Source organism: Megachile rotundata, chromosome 14, assembly GCF_050947335.1.
Source record: "Megachile rotundata isolate GNS110a chromosome 14, iyMegRotu1, whole genome shotgun sequence".
Classification (NCBI taxonomy): domain Eukaryota; kingdom Metazoa; phylum Arthropoda; class Insecta; order Hymenoptera; family Megachilidae; genus Megachile; species Megachile rotundata.
This window is the reverse complement of record NC_134996.1, coordinates 14,270,622-14,284,490: the sequence shown is the minus strand read 5'-3', so window position 1 is coordinate 14,284,490 and position 13,869 is coordinate 14,270,622. Positions and strand designations below refer to the sequence as shown.

The following is a 13,869-nucleotide window of genomic DNA, read 5'->3' as shown; positions in this document are numbered from 1 at the left end:
ATATAACGGAGCCGTTGAAAATATAACAAACAAGTAGAACGTCGAGAGTTCGTTCGTTCGTGTCCTGTTTCTACGTATTTTGTTACATTGTATTCAAAAAAATAATTACGTTTCTCCAAATAAAACTGTAACGCAGAGGAATCTACCTTGCGGTAAATAAAGAACCGCTGTACGAACCACGGTTAAATTTCAGAAATAATTCTTTTCGTATCAGATTCATAATGGTTTACGTCGATTTTGATAAAATTTAACCCAGTTAATCGTAAAACGGGATCGAGACGGCCGACAGCCGTTTTGTTTGTCGAAATAATTACCGTCCGACGTCTGATTAAACTTGTGAAAAGCTACGACTAGCTCGTTCCCGTTAACTCGCACCGGTAACTGATCTTCCAGAAAGGAATCGATGCCTCAGTGTAGAACGCACTGTAGTCGCGGTGAAATCGACTCGGAACTTGCAATCTCGTAAATTTCCTCCGATACTTTCTCTTTCGAGGAGAAATTCAAACGCATGAGAACGAAAACTAACGTCGCGATCTCGTCGAAGCGATGCTCATTCGATGTCTTTCGATCGTGCTCTTCTGCTTCCATTTCTTGATGATCGAGGGTCAAAACGACACGTCGAGATCGTTGTCCAGGCCGAAGAGGTACTTGACTTTTCCAGAGGGCAGCAACATGCAGGTCAGAAACGATTTCGTATCGAGCACAAAAGTTATTTTCACGAGTTTAATACTTCCCGAAGCACAACACGTTTAAAGCGTTAATACTACAACAATTGAATAATGTTACAAAACGTTTCCCGTTTTTTTTCTCTTTCTTTTATAGCTGGTGTACTGTTTGACCTTTGGAACGTTCATTACAGAAACTGACATTGTAGTGGGAGCAACAGCAGCTTTTGCTTGGGAGCTGCCGCACAAAGTCGACACAAAAGTAACAAGGTTGCTCCATCGTAGAAGCAGGAGTGTCGTATTTCCCAAAATAGAAGCCTTTTTGCAGTCGTAAGTAAATTACAATACCCACTGTTTATCCAGTTCAAAGGACGGATTCAGTGTTTTCTTTCATTTAATCCCTTTGTTAACCGTTCGCGATGCAACCATTATTGACTCGCACTACTTGGTAACAAGCCACCGTGCTGATGTCTCTCCTCGTTCGGTTACCGTGTTCAGAAATCGCCATTTCACGATATTCCCTTTCACTCGAGATATTTTATACATCTTTCGATTTCAATAACTATTCGTAAACATTATTATTGACTCGTACTACTTACCGCCTACGTTTCGCCTCCTTTCCGTAGTTATCGCAGTTAATTAAAAAATGTTCTCGCGAATATCTACATCGAGTGGCGGAAAGTTTAACGAATTCGGACTGATTTTGAAGCTGGAAACTACTCAAACAAAACAGTGATTCGTTTTAAAACGAGTTTCAGTCGTAGGTGGCAGAAGTTAAGTAGAAAATAGAGCGCCGAATGGTAAAAGGAGAGGGATGGATCCTGACGCAGAGGATGGGAATTTCAATTTTTTTTTCTGCTCCCTCTGTGCTTTGCTCGCTTGTTGTTTTTGTCTGACGAAAACTCGCTTCCTATTCGCTCCTGAAGTGTGATATAACATGCAAATGGAACCCTTTTTTCCTGGCTGGCACATGCAAATGCACGGCAGGCTCAGGAATTTTCATGAGAAACGTGTGAGAATAACGAAACAGGAAGTCGCTTGGTTTGATTCTGTCCCATTTATATAACACGTTCCATTTCCTCTCCTTCGACCATTTTTGTGCATTTACGTCGCTAGATGCTCGACAAACGAGCTGTACGCAGAAGGTTGTCGAGTATTAAATAAAAACACGATAATGGGATGAATTATTCAGAGGACACTGTAACTGCAGTTCACAGCTTTCAATAGGTTATTTCATTTTCCAAGATGGGCTGAAAAGTTCTCAACTTCCATGCTTTAATACTTCGGTCGATGAAGTTTGCAAGTAATTCAGTAATTTTCACTTAACGCTTCGTTGAGTTACGGTCTTACCTTTCATAGTTATTTCTAGAAATTATCTTACGTTTCTACGTCTATTAATACACTTTTGAAATTCTGAAAAACTCGTGAAGAATTATTTAGCAACAAAGTTAAAAATTTAATCGACGGTGAGAATTTCGCTACTCTTATCGCTCTAATGACTCGCAACAGCGATTTCGTGCGACGCATAGTTATCCCGGAAGTTCGTGTCGCGGAAGTTTCCGGCGGTATCGGCTAGCAAAGCGTACGCGTTCTCGAGTTTCGAGCTTAAGGCAGAGAAATATCTGAAATTAAACGTCATTGACAGCACGGGACTAGATGGAAGAGCTTGCGTGATGAAGGCGCTCTGCGAAGCGGCCCAACGAGACCCTGCGGACGTTGGCAAAGGAACCTTGGTTCAGGAACTCCTGCACGTAATATTCACGTAAGTCTTTCTTTCTCACAACGTGTCAAAACTTTCAAAAAACGCGACATCGTGTTTACGCTTCGGAGCTTACAGTACATTATCGGTACAGAACATTTGTATTCATGATTGTATAAATACCAGATACAGGATATGAATATGGGACAAAGTATTAATAGTACAATGATAATGTCATTAATATTAAGTGAAATATTTGCATTCATATTGGGGTCACCGGAGGGACATCCGCAATAACTTTCCCGCAAATCCTCACTCGACTATCCTTCAATTGATTATATCCATAATTCAATATGCATTCCTATATACATATCCCTCGAAGCGACTCTAACTAGTCTGGTTCACGAGTCCAGACCTTCCATAGTAATAAAGTAACTTCCCGAGTAATATTCTATTTAAGTCTCCTCTCCATAATTCTTTAAACTCTTATCAATTTCACTCGCCTCCGTACGCAATACGGGTACGAGTCGTTATTAGATAATTAATCGGAGGAAGATTGATATCGTGCGTACTCATTGATGGGTGTATAATGAAACATTCAGCGACAAAACAGGCCTGTATCTAATTCGAGCAGTTAGTCAATTAGAGCGATTATCAAGCTAAAACGTCTGGCCGACCAGCATGTAATCAATTAAAGGAACTAATCAACCGAAACGATTGAGTTACGAGTGGTGGACCCATGTAACCGATCATCGACACTTGGCGAGTCCATTTTAGCTTGGCTGAATAAATCATTTCGCTTGTCCGATACCTTGCTGTCATACTTAATTTACCGAAAAGTGTTAACAGTATCGATTCTTTTCGTCTTTTATCTACGACCTAATTTCTTCCTGAAGAATTTTCCAAAAATTACGAAGGGCTAGTTAAATTTAATACAACTTTGTGAATTTTGTATCCAACGGAATGATCAGCATCTTTTTTTGCACTCATGGTATGTTTCGTAAGGAAACGGTTAAATCAGGTTTTCTAAGCGACGACGGTCGAAAATCGGAGGTCCTATGGCTTTCGGTGGATCCTATCAAGAGGAGCCTCGAAGCTAGTCCGTTCGACGAAGCAATCTCGATTCGTCGGTTCCATTTGGCTACCTTAAATCCCATTTTCTTTCTTGCAGGCTGCCCAGGGACGGCGGAAGGTTCGAGCGATCGCAGGATCAAGCTTACGAGGACGCATACCAGAGCAGCGAAAATTGTGGCCAACTTTATCCGACTTGCCAGCATTCCATTTACGATCTAGACTTCTGAGGCCCCGTTTGCCTCTTCAGGGATACACGCGTGTACGTTCAATTTTCTTCTTCACTCGCAAGGACTAGGTACATCGAATAAACATTTCCTCAGATGTCCCAGTTAAATTTATTTGAAACCGTAGACCGCCGTAATTGAGCAAACTATGCGCATCGTTTAAAATTTTGGCAGAAACGAATGGTGACACGTTATTCCGGGGCAAGCGATTAATAAATTTGACCCTGAAGAGTTGAAGGGACCGTGGAATTGGACGCATTCGTATGCGTGTTCAACGTTGACCGCGTTTCTCTCGTCGGACGTGCCCCGAGGAAGAAACGTTACCGAAGTTTTCCTGGCTACCATCCCGGTCCTGGACGATTTTTCAACCCGAACATTGCCGCATCACTGCATAATCTTCATCCACCGCGAACACGGTTGCTCGATTGCTGCCAAGTTGCGCGAATCTCCGCGTTCGAATCTCGGATATTCTTTTTTCGCGCGACAACTTTCCATATTCGATATTCCAAGCTTTTTCCGATATTATCTCGACCACCAACTTAATTAACGATCTAATACGCGTTGAGGGATTACCGCGTGTTTTAAAGATAATATTCGTAGCAAGCTTTTCCACGTTCGCTTCAGAAAGGGTTAAATTCGCGATACACCGTTGACCTTACAGTAAACAGCGTGTTAATCAAGGCTGTGTTTCCATGTAACTTCCGTTTAATTCCATTGCGAATTAGTCGTTGCTAACTTTCAGCCTGCAATCAAGGTGCATGCACAAATCACTTAAACCAATTTGCAAAGTAATACTTTCAAAGCAATTATTTATTTTATAAATCGGTAACTTTCCACGAAATTAAGGAGTCCAAATGGAAAAAGCGGAGAGAAAAGAAGTTCGTGAAAAGACTGATCGATTCCAGTCGGAAGGCTGGAAGTTTAATTTAGCATATGGAGGCAAGGGAGATGGAAATTGGTCTGGAATCGATTGGGTAATTCGTTTAATTCGTTGTATCGATTAAAAAGAATTTCATGAGGATAAAAGACTAACGAGTGCTTTGAAAATGTGGATAATTAATCGATAGCGGGACGTTTACTTTCCTCGTTTCATTTTACCGCTTTACATCGATAAAACAATCGATTTATAATGCATTCGCGGTTCTACGAGTTTGAAAACTGCTTACGAATTATGTTGATACACGACTAATGTTGAACTTTAATGGCACAGAAGGAATTGAATATGACAACACTTGTTACAAAGCTAATTTTAATCTCGAGTTCGCGTGACAACGTGTTGCGTTTACAACTTGGTCCTCATTACTAATCCGTCGAATTCGTAATTTTGTTCGCGGAGCATTGCTATAATTTTCGGAACAATGGAAATTTCAAGCCCCAGCTGACGTTCTCAAAGGGAGAATTGCGTTATAGGCGCACAATATTCGTGCACGCATAAACACAGTACCCTAGGAGGAGGCACACGCGTGCATGCAAGCAAAATAGCGAAACCATGCAGCAGATCTCAATTCCCGGTAGGGCGCATCCTCGAGTATGCTGATATTATTCTAGAATGAGCGCGAGATTATTATAGGACTAATGGATTCACTGATAACGTCTACTCGATAGATAGCGTGCCTCACGGTGTTCTACAAAATGTACGCTCTTTGTAATAAGTACCGTGATTAATGAACGTTCACCTTTCTTACGTAGGTTATTTCGGAAAGAATCTGGATTGTCTTACTGTTCAGACAGCTCCATATAAAATATTAACTCCCCGTCGTTTGTCTTCAGAAAATTGTCTGAAATATAAAATTAATCTGGTGAGGGGAAATCCGCGCCATTTGTTCCAGAAATTGTTTCATCGAATTATTCTGCAACTTTGTGTAAGGATATAATTAAGCAAAAAGTAAACAGTGGCATCATGAGCTAAAACTTTATTTCGAGAGATTTAATCAGATTATATTTCACGTCAAAACGGATGAAAATTTATTTACGGAGATGGAATGAAATAAGTTTACAGTCTCACCGCGTTCTCACCGAGCTTTATAACTCGAAAAGATTAAATATCGTTTGAGCTTACGAATGTAAGTGTGAGCAAATAATCAGCACGGTAAATTCGTATAAACTGCCCCAACGCGCATCGATCAAATTATGACTAGTAGATACAGTACGGATTAGTCAGACACGGCGCGATTTCCGTGGCAAACGTAATTCGAGTGCTTTCGAAAGGCTTCGCGTGGTCATTCGTAAAACGAAGGTTCTCTCTGTTCAGAACACGTTTGGACATTTTTCTCGCGCTTGTTCGCACTCCTCCTTCCAGAAGTAAGCTTTCTCGTAATCGGTCATCGATTCCGTGTCGCCGATCTCCGGTATTCTGAAAGACGATAAACGAACGAGAAGGCCCTTGATTAATTATATGACGAGAATTCAAGCTTCTTTCGCGCGAAACAATAAACAACGTTCCCTCGATCCGTGAAAAGCTGGCGATTCTTGGCGCGTTGGAAAGTTCCGAGCGATTATTAAAACGGGACGGCGCGAAAAGTTGTCGAAGGAAATTCAGCGAGTTCAGCCTCCACGGGTTTCTGAAGTTTCTCGGTTGTGCTGGTCGAAGACTACGTCAAGCGTCACACCGGATGCCATGAATAAATTCAACGTGTTATCGAAAAAGTGTAACCTAGGCAGACCGTCTCTCGCTGGCAGCTTTGAACGGACTTCGAAAAACGTGCACCCGACGACAGTTTGATGGCAGCATCCGTCACTCTACTTTATTTTCTCTATCCTCTTATATATCTTGTTTTAATCTCCTCCTTGCTCGAATTATTGGGCAATCTTTTAACAAAGCAATTTGCAACTTATTTTCGCTTCAACCGTCAAACGTACTTTCTCTACGTCGAAAACAATCGGTCGCGCACATCATACAAAATATCGATTTTCGATCGACTACGAAATTTAAACGTCAACGTTCGACAGATTCGAAGTTTACAGAGGGATCGCGATATTAAATTTTACTGGGCACCGACTGCATATTAACTTGTCCCTTTTAACGATCACCCTTCGATTAATCAATGCCTCCAGCTGATCAATATTGCATCTTCCTTAATCAATCTTTCGCTAATCATCGTTTAACCATTCGCTTCGATCACCACCTTCTCAGCTTTTCCCGTCTCGATGAACGTTCGATTAATCAATGCTTTCTACCGCGATCTTCCTCTGCCATTCCATTGTCCTTTAATTAATCTTACCGTCGATCATTGTTCGTTCGAAGCGGAGAAAGCGTAGTCCGTTTTAAGATCCTTAAGCGTCGCGCGTCGAAGCAAAGTAGATAAAAAAAAGATATACTCACGCGAATACGGCGTGCGTAATCTCCTGAAGGAACGATCCGTTGCCAATCTGGTGTCGACTTCTTGTCGCCGCGTTGCAGATCGCCTTAAGGACGCAGGACCTCCCGTCGTTGCCCTGACTTCGTAACAGGATACGCAGTTTAAAGCTAGCTAATACCAAAGGACTCTCGGATCGTTTGTCATTATCGTCCTCGTTATCGTCGTCTGGCTGTCTGTGAGTCGGCGGTCTATTCATTAAGTTCGCGATAATACCGAGCCGGGACAGAGCGGGGGTACGAAGTGGTTCGGTGTAAACCGGTGAACCTTTACAAGCACCCACTCCGCCCTTTTCAGCTAACTCCGCCCCAAAACCGTTGCCGGTTACCCCGGAAGCAAATACTGGCAATTATAGAGCACGGTGCTGCGCTATTAGGATTGGAATAATGCGGTTCTCGTGTCTACTCGCGACACTGCCAGCAATCTTGGGATCGTGTTTACCCTTTTAGTTACCTAACGCGTATGTACACGGTCACGTGTATCCCTTAGCATCTGCTGATCACGTACGCGTACGCTCAAACTCCTCGATGCGCTGCAATTTACTTATATCGTTTGTTTCGTCCGCTAGAACATCGTTCGATGCTTTTTCGATCGGCGCTTTGTTCTTTATGAACTCGTGTTGCGCGCTAATCGGGCTGTTACCGTGATGAAAGTTACTTTTTATCGTTGCTGGAACAGCATAAAATAATGTCAAAGTTACGAGTCGAAGGTACGAGAAATCGATTTGGAGGCTATCCGGGGAAGTAAATGAAACGGGCATAAATATAAGAATTAATCTTGAATGCCATTTGTCGGGGGGCACGCGAATTCCGATGCAGCAATTTGACAAATGGCTACCAATATCGGGCAATCGAAGATATTTATGCAAACGGCTACGCGACACGTGAGGGGTTGGGTGTTTTAATCGATCGATAATGCTTCCTTTCGAGTAATGCACCCCTTTCGTTCATCGAGATAAATCCCTCTCGTTTGTCAATACTCGACCGGTCTTGGCTGGGCTTCTTGCGCGGTTCAACCCCTTCTCTGCGAAGCCGTATATACGTGTTCGAAAAACTAACTAATCTGTACGCGGAAACAAGCGTCGAACTACGTTTTTATCCAGGCACCTCTTTTAAACGAACGATTTAAAAAATTATTCAGATCTTTTCGTTAAATCCTTCAAGGGTTCTTTCTGACTTTGTTTTGGAAAAGTTTTCAAAGTATCGGAGGCTCCTTTTTATCCTGATTGATCCTCGAACGCAAAGAAATTGTATAGCAAACTCGCGAGGATTTTCCGCGTATCAAAGAGCGTTGCAAGAAACCGAATCGCTTTCCAGGTAATCCTTAATGCTCAAAGATTTCTGCAACCCTATCGAACATCGAGTGGCAGTAATGCGACGCTTCCGAGACTAATTTCGTTCGTTAAACGAACGATCGGTATACCGTTCGATTTATTTCAATGAAATTCCGTCAATCGAGGGTTCTCGATCCCTCGTCCATAATCGCTCCGTCGAAGAACCATTATTTAAGGGTGAAACAAAGCGAGCCACATTCTTCAGGAGGGCCCATTCGTTCGTTCGTCAACATCTCGAGGCTCGCTTTATCGTTAACGCGATTCAGAGCGCACAATCGGTGCCGAATCCACGAAAAGCTCAACCCTTTCACCGGCATCGACAGAAACGAGCGACGAAAGCTTTGCTTGGCCGGCGAGCTTTGTTTCTTTCATCGGTTTCTTCTGTGCGTCGCTCATAAGGGACGATGAAAAAGAGAGAGAGAGAGGCAAAGCTTTGAGATTGAAAAGCGGTTCTATCAGTGGCGTTTCGTGATCGCCTTCCATTTTCACAACGGAGGTCAACGTTTGTTCACGTTCGTGACGTGGATTGAAGGGATAAGGGGTGTTGAGAGCCACTTAAGCCTCCTCATGCTTCTCATTGTCGTTTTCGACGATTATCCAACGAGAAACGGACAAGTGGCCACGAAGAAGGCCGCTCTATCGACGGTTGAAAATTCGAGACCGCTCGTTGTTTTCCATTCGGAGCGAAGAAAATGCCCGAAAATCAACTCTTCGCGAGACCGGAACAATGCAGCGAGCTCTTGGGATCGTGAGCTTGTTTATACCCATTTGTTTATAAGTTGCAGGAAAATAGGTCAGCAAACTTCGCTCCTTGCGACTCGAAATTTACGACCAAGATAATTCGAAGCTCTTCACTTATGCCATTACGAGCATCGGCAAGTAATATTAAGTTACAGCTTTTCACAGGATCGATACAGTTTGACGACGTCACGAGATAGGGCTTGCGACGTCTCAATTTGAAGCTCGAAGTTTGACGAAAATGGCCAGGTAAACGGTTCACCGGTATTATTGATACAAACCGGCCGGTTCTTCGTTGAAATTCATAGAGAAACCTTGAAGAATATTCGTTGCCGCGAACCGAGAGCAATTTAATCGCGTTTTCGACGTCTTTCATAGCAGGATGTAGTTAAAGATTTAATTTCAACGGAAATGGTACATTTTGGAGGAGAACACGATATCTGAATTGCCATCTAAGTGACCGCGTCTCGCGTAAAGGCGCATCGAATCTGTGCCAGCTAACTTCGTTAAAGGACCCTTGTCGTTCCCCTTACAGTCTCTTCAGAATTTCTATCGCGTTCAAAATGAAACGAACAAGAATTTGAAAAACAACAAGATAAAATATTCTTCCAGCCTTAGAAGGTAACTCGGTTATTTAATATTAACGACAATAAGATTTCATCCATTTTCAATACGCTATTTACCTATTTTATTTTCCGAGCACGCAATTCTTTTCAATTCCGAATCCCCTCGCTATCCCTTAATCCCTCCGGTTTCTCCCAAGAAAAACCCGCGTCAGAATCTCGCTATTTTAATCGTTAACACGTTTTCACGATTCGACCAAGAAAAGTGGTCATAGATTTCGAGTACAAAGATCTAGAAACGGTTTTATCGACAATCACCGTGATCCCTTTGATCCCTTCCTGGCAAGAATCGCGCGATGATTCGAGTTTTATTCGAAAGGATGCGATGAAACCTTCCCCCCGTTGTCGGGGATTTTTCATCGCGCAAAAAAGGACAGGCTTTTTCGAGAAGGTACCTTAAGGTAAATGCTCAAAGAACTTTCCTTTTGCAAGAGCCTTTTCAAACTCACCTTCCTAGCAGCAGCTCCACTTTGCGATACAACTCTCTTCTGCTTCGACGATGATAATCCCCGAACTTGTTCGACAGCATGCTCTTCGAAGGCAACTGCCATGCCTGACCCGCGGTAACTCCTAAGCTGAGCGAGCCGGAAGGCCTCGCGTAGCTGTTTATGGTCATGCAGTATACCAGCTGCACGCGTGATCGATCGTTTTATAGTTACGCGTAGGACTACGTAGTTAAAGAGAAAAAAATCTACCTGAACATTGCTTCCCTCAGGAAATACCAGATATTTCGTCTCGAATTCCCTTTTGGTCCGACCGATGCTATGATTCGTGGAAACTGCCGGGTCAAATAGAGAGAGAAATCTGATCAACAGGATGGCGAACGACAGATTCATCGTCGAGGTTCCGTTATAGTTCGCGAATTACGTTGGACAACGTAGGTGGATCGGTCAAGCCGGTTCGCTCGGACAGAGACGATAAGTGACTGAAACTGGTGAATGATATAATGACAGGCAATGGTGGTTAGAACGTTCTCCTGGACCGTTTAGCGAGCAGTTTAAGGCGGGGTCGTTAAGTCGCCTTAAATTAGCCGTTAAAATCTGCCAGGACAATTGTGCCCGCTTTTTAGCTGTCCATTTTTCTTGCCTCAGAAATTGTTGCGTTTTATAGCGATCGAGCACGCTGTCGTTATCGCAGCGAAACTTCCAAACACTGCCCAAGAAATTCTATTTCTTCCTCGATTACTTTATCTCTCGCCATTTATTTTCGGTTGCTTGTAAAGGGTGAAAAGTTCTTTAGTCGTATAATCTGGGAAAAGGCGAAGCGTGAAAATAATGATTACGGCGGAAAATGTTAAGAAACGTCGATCGTGCAGGAACGAACAAAAAGGAGGCGAGGGAAAAATTTATTATCGCCGGTGAAAATCCGCAGTTCCGTTTCAGCAGCGACGAACGTTCGCAATTATATTTTCGACCGTCGAGTCCAGCGGATAAAATTTCACGAGCTGAATGGGGACCGTTTCCCATCGTTCTAATTACTCGTCGAGCACGGAACGATGATCCGCGATCTTTCCAGCATTTTCTATTAATTCTCGTTGCGGATCGTATCGCGGTAATTCGCGCGATTCAACACCGGTTCGTTGACACTCCGTGGCCCAGGGCATCCTTCGCTTTACTATTTATGTGGCCAGACCTGACGACAACCGTTTGCGTCATTTATTCAACCTGTCTGCTTTTTTCGACGCTGTACGATATAAACCGACAAACGAATATTATTTATTAAACTGATCAATTCGCGTTATCGTCGCGACAGTTAGGAATGTAACTCGCGACGGTGCACCGCGTAGCTGTACAACGCGAGAGTTAATGAAAACGTCCTTAAAATTCAATTTCGTGGACTTCAAAGCGGTCCTTTCAGGTTACCGTGCTCCCGGTCTTCATTCATTTATACAAAAACGATTGGGCCGACGTAATTTCGCGAAGTCCCTGTTCTCGTTTAAAATGCAGCGACCCGTTTAATTAAGACCGATCGGCCAACATCGAGCAAAACTAGCTTTCGTCTTGGACATCGAATAAATCACTCGTTGGTTCCTCGACGAACTTGCCGGCCGTGTTCCGTACCGTAAAGGGAATGAAAAAGCAGCAACATCGCGGGGATAGGAGGGCTACGAAGTCAAATTGCCCCGTAGATGAGAACCACGAAAATGGTCAGGATTCCTCGAGATTGGATAATGCAGGGACGTCGTCGTTGAATATATTCCCGGAGATTTGCGAAATTTAGGGACACCCTGATCCTGCATAGCGCTCACGGCTTCGGGATGGAGACGGGTTCCTTCGTTCAGGAATTCTTCAGAACCAGCTGGAACGCGAATTTGAAATTCCGTCACGACGAGAACCGCCGGTCGAAGGATACGGAATCGTTTACGATACACGGCCTGCTTAACGCAACATTTCCCAGAACAACGTTTCCTCTAAAAATGTTAAGAGCTTCAGGGTACGATCGAATACTTTCAGCAATTGACACGAGACAGTACGCCTAAACACCCACGCAACGTTCGAATCGAATAATTGCACGCGACGTTGTGATTTATAGGCGGACTGTCCGATCAACGACGCTGGACGAAAACACTGGTTCATTCTTGACCGTGTCAACAGCCATCTCCTTCCATCTCGTCCGTGTACTATTCGGAACCTGGACAAATATAATCGCACGATCAGCGTAGTGGCCAAGAATAGTCCGGCAGGTTCGATAACTGGAAGGTCAAACACGCGTGGCCGTTCGAGACGTATTCAAAGGAAAACAACGAGCTACGGCAGTCGGCGAGAAACGCGTAAACGAACACGGCCGTTCCGATCAGCTTAGTAACCGCGAAAGATGTTCCCTGCTACGCCGAACAGCGAGTTTCCGAGCCAGCTCCTCCCAGGAGAGGTCTGAGCTTCTCCGCAACCGCGAAACGGCTGATTTCAGCCGGTAATTCCGAGAAATGAGAGCCCCGTGGCTCGTCCTGATTCTCGCCAAGATCCTGGACCTGATGCTGGTCCTCGGGGACACCGTGTGTCACCATAATGACACGGATTTCGCCGTTCCTAGTCAAAGGTCCACGGAGATTCTGTCCAGACGTAGACGTCTCGTTTTTCCAACGGGCAGCACGTTCGTGGTAAGTGTCGACGATTTCAACGGGGAGTCATGTGGCGTTTTGCGACGGAATACCAAACGAATCCTTGGGAACGCCGCGTGGTGACGATCGTTACAGGATGGAAGACGAAAGTAGTCTTTGGTATAAATGATCGTGTGGTGCAATTTTTGTAGCTTACGGTGTCCATACTGCAACCGATTCCCGTCAAACTACCCAACAACTGGAATCTCGATTTCGAGTTTGACATGATCTGGCCGATCCCGGTCACTCGAGAGAAAGTAGCTGCCAAGAGAAAGTATTTCGTCAAAAGGCCATGGACTGTGAAACGAAGACATCGACGAGACCTCTACGCTAATCTCGAGGCTGCTTTCGATAGGTATACTTTGATGGAATGTTTCTGGAAATCCTCGTGGAGCAGAGCGTGAAAAAACAATTTGTTTCAGCCAGAAATTGCCGGGACGACAATGCGTTTTGAGGACTATCTGCGAGGCGAACTTACTGTTGAGCCCTCCGGGCGTGTCTTTTATCGAAGACGCTATACGATTGATTTTGAGGTATCTAAAGTACATAGAGAATCTCTTGTTTGTCGATTTATCGAACGTTTGATGTTTGTTTCAGCAACGTCGAGGACGTGGAAGACGTAGATTCGTACGACATCGCGTACAGGAGCGAGGTTCCATGCGACGTCGCTTACGCTTGCCCCTTTTCTTTCTTAAAATTATTGTTATACCACTTGTATTCGGACAGTTTGAGCTGACAATAAAGGTCTTTTCTTACGGAGGTTTATTTGTCTTCGATACCAAGCCATAGCTTTAATTGGGAATTTCAGAATTCGAGAAGTCTAACTTTTTTCCTTTCGAAATCGGACAGCGACGAGTCACGCTTCTAATTAATTACACGTAACCCGGAGCTTCTTCGGGATGTAAAAACACGTCCCTGGGAAGATAATCGGAAGCCGATAGACGCGACGAACGAGCCATCCGGTCGGGTTATCCCGTTTCTCATAAATTTCCATCTCGTCATCGAATAAGTTGAAAGCCCCGAAGGCGTAAACATCATACGCGAAGAGGTGGCTAAAGTG

General features: G+C 43.9%; 3 protein-coding genes across 4 annotated transcripts; 2 read left to right on the top strand and 1 right to left on the bottom strand.

Annotated features, from left to right (window-relative positions):
- The first annotated feature begins 400 nt into the window (after positions 1 to 400).
- LOC100881341 (uncharacterized) lies at positions 401 to 3,759 on the top strand. 2 transcript variants are annotated; one of them, XM_076539600.1, is made up of 4 exons: positions 401 to 678; positions 860 to 995; positions 2,311 to 2,427; positions 3,536 to 3,759. In XM_076539600.1, exons 1-4 carry the CDS (start codon positions 558 to 560, stop codon positions 3,663 to 3,665), a joined length of 504 nt encoding a protein of 167 aa, XP_076395715.1. In that variant the 5' UTR covers positions 401 to 557; the 3' UTR covers positions 3,666 to 3,759. The 2 variants fall into 2 exon arrangements, with proteins under 2 accessions (XP_076395715.1, XP_003700141.1); XM_003700093.2 differs by having other exon boundaries at positions 576 to 678; positions 823 to 995.
- Positions 3,760 to 5,547: 1,788 nt separating this feature from the next.
- On the bottom strand, positions 5,548 to 10,657 carry LOC105663918 (uncharacterized). Its single transcript, XM_012295989.2, has 4 exons — positions 10,408 to 10,657; positions 10,162 to 10,340; positions 6,985 to 7,101; positions 5,548 to 6,015 (listed from the first exon to the last, which is right to left on the bottom strand). Exons 1-4 carry the CDS (start codon positions 10,546 to 10,548, stop codon positions 5,910 to 5,912), a joined length of 543 nt encoding a protein of 180 aa, XP_012151379.2. The 5' UTR covers positions 10,549 to 10,657; the 3' UTR covers positions 5,548 to 5,909.
- A 283-nt stretch (positions 10,658 to 10,940) lies between these two features.
- Positions 10,941 to 13,558, top strand: LOC100881117 (uncharacterized). The gene is made up of 4 exons (XM_003700091.3): positions 10,941 to 12,809; positions 12,962 to 13,164; positions 13,232 to 13,342; positions 13,407 to 13,558. Exons 1-4 carry the CDS (start codon positions 12,636 to 12,638, stop codon positions 13,543 to 13,545), a joined length of 627 nt encoding a protein of 208 aa, XP_003700139.1. The 5' UTR covers positions 10,941 to 12,635; the 3' UTR covers positions 13,546 to 13,558.
- The last annotated feature ends 311 nt before the right edge of the window (positions 13,559 to 13,869 follow it).

Excerpts from the sequence above, each read along its gene's own strand:
- LOC100881341 (XM_076539600.1), top strand. The coding sequence starts at position 558 with ATGTCTTTCGATCGTGCTCTTCTGCTTCCATTTCTTGATGATCGAGGG. Across the intron at positions 679-859 it reads CAGAGGGCAGCAACATGCAG|AAACTGACATTGTAGTGGGA; the intron begins GTCAGAAACGAT and ends CGTTCATTACAG. Across the intron at positions 2,428-3,535 it reads CTCCTGCACGTAATATTCAC|GCTGCCCAGGGACGGCGGAA; the intron begins GTAAGTCTTTCT and ends TCTTTCTTGCAG.
- LOC105663918 (XM_012295989.2), bottom strand. The coding sequence starts at position 10,548 with ATGAATCTGTCGTTCGCCATCCTGTTGATCAGATTTCTCTCTCTATTT. Across the intron at positions 10,341-10,407 it reads CTGAGGGAAGCAATGTTCAG|CTGGTATACTGCATGACCAT; the intron begins GTAGATTTTTTT and ends TCACGCGTGCAG. Across the intron at positions 7,102-10,161 it reads GTGGAGCTGCTGCTAGGAAG|TCAGGGCAACGACGGGAGGT; the intron begins GTGAGTTTGAAA and ends CCTGTTACGAAG.
- LOC100881117 (XM_003700091.3), top strand. The coding sequence starts at position 12,636 with ATGAGAGCCCCGTGGCTCGTCCTGATTCTCGCCAAGATCCTGGACCTG. Across the intron at positions 12,810-12,961 it reads CAACGGGCAGCACGTTCGTG|CTTACGGTGTCCATACTGCA; the intron begins GTAAGTGTCGAC and ends CAATTTTTGTAG. Across the intron at positions 13,343-13,406 it reads GCTATACGATTGATTTTGAG|CAACGTCGAGGACGTGGAAG; the intron begins GTATCTAAAGTA and ends TGTTTGTTTCAG.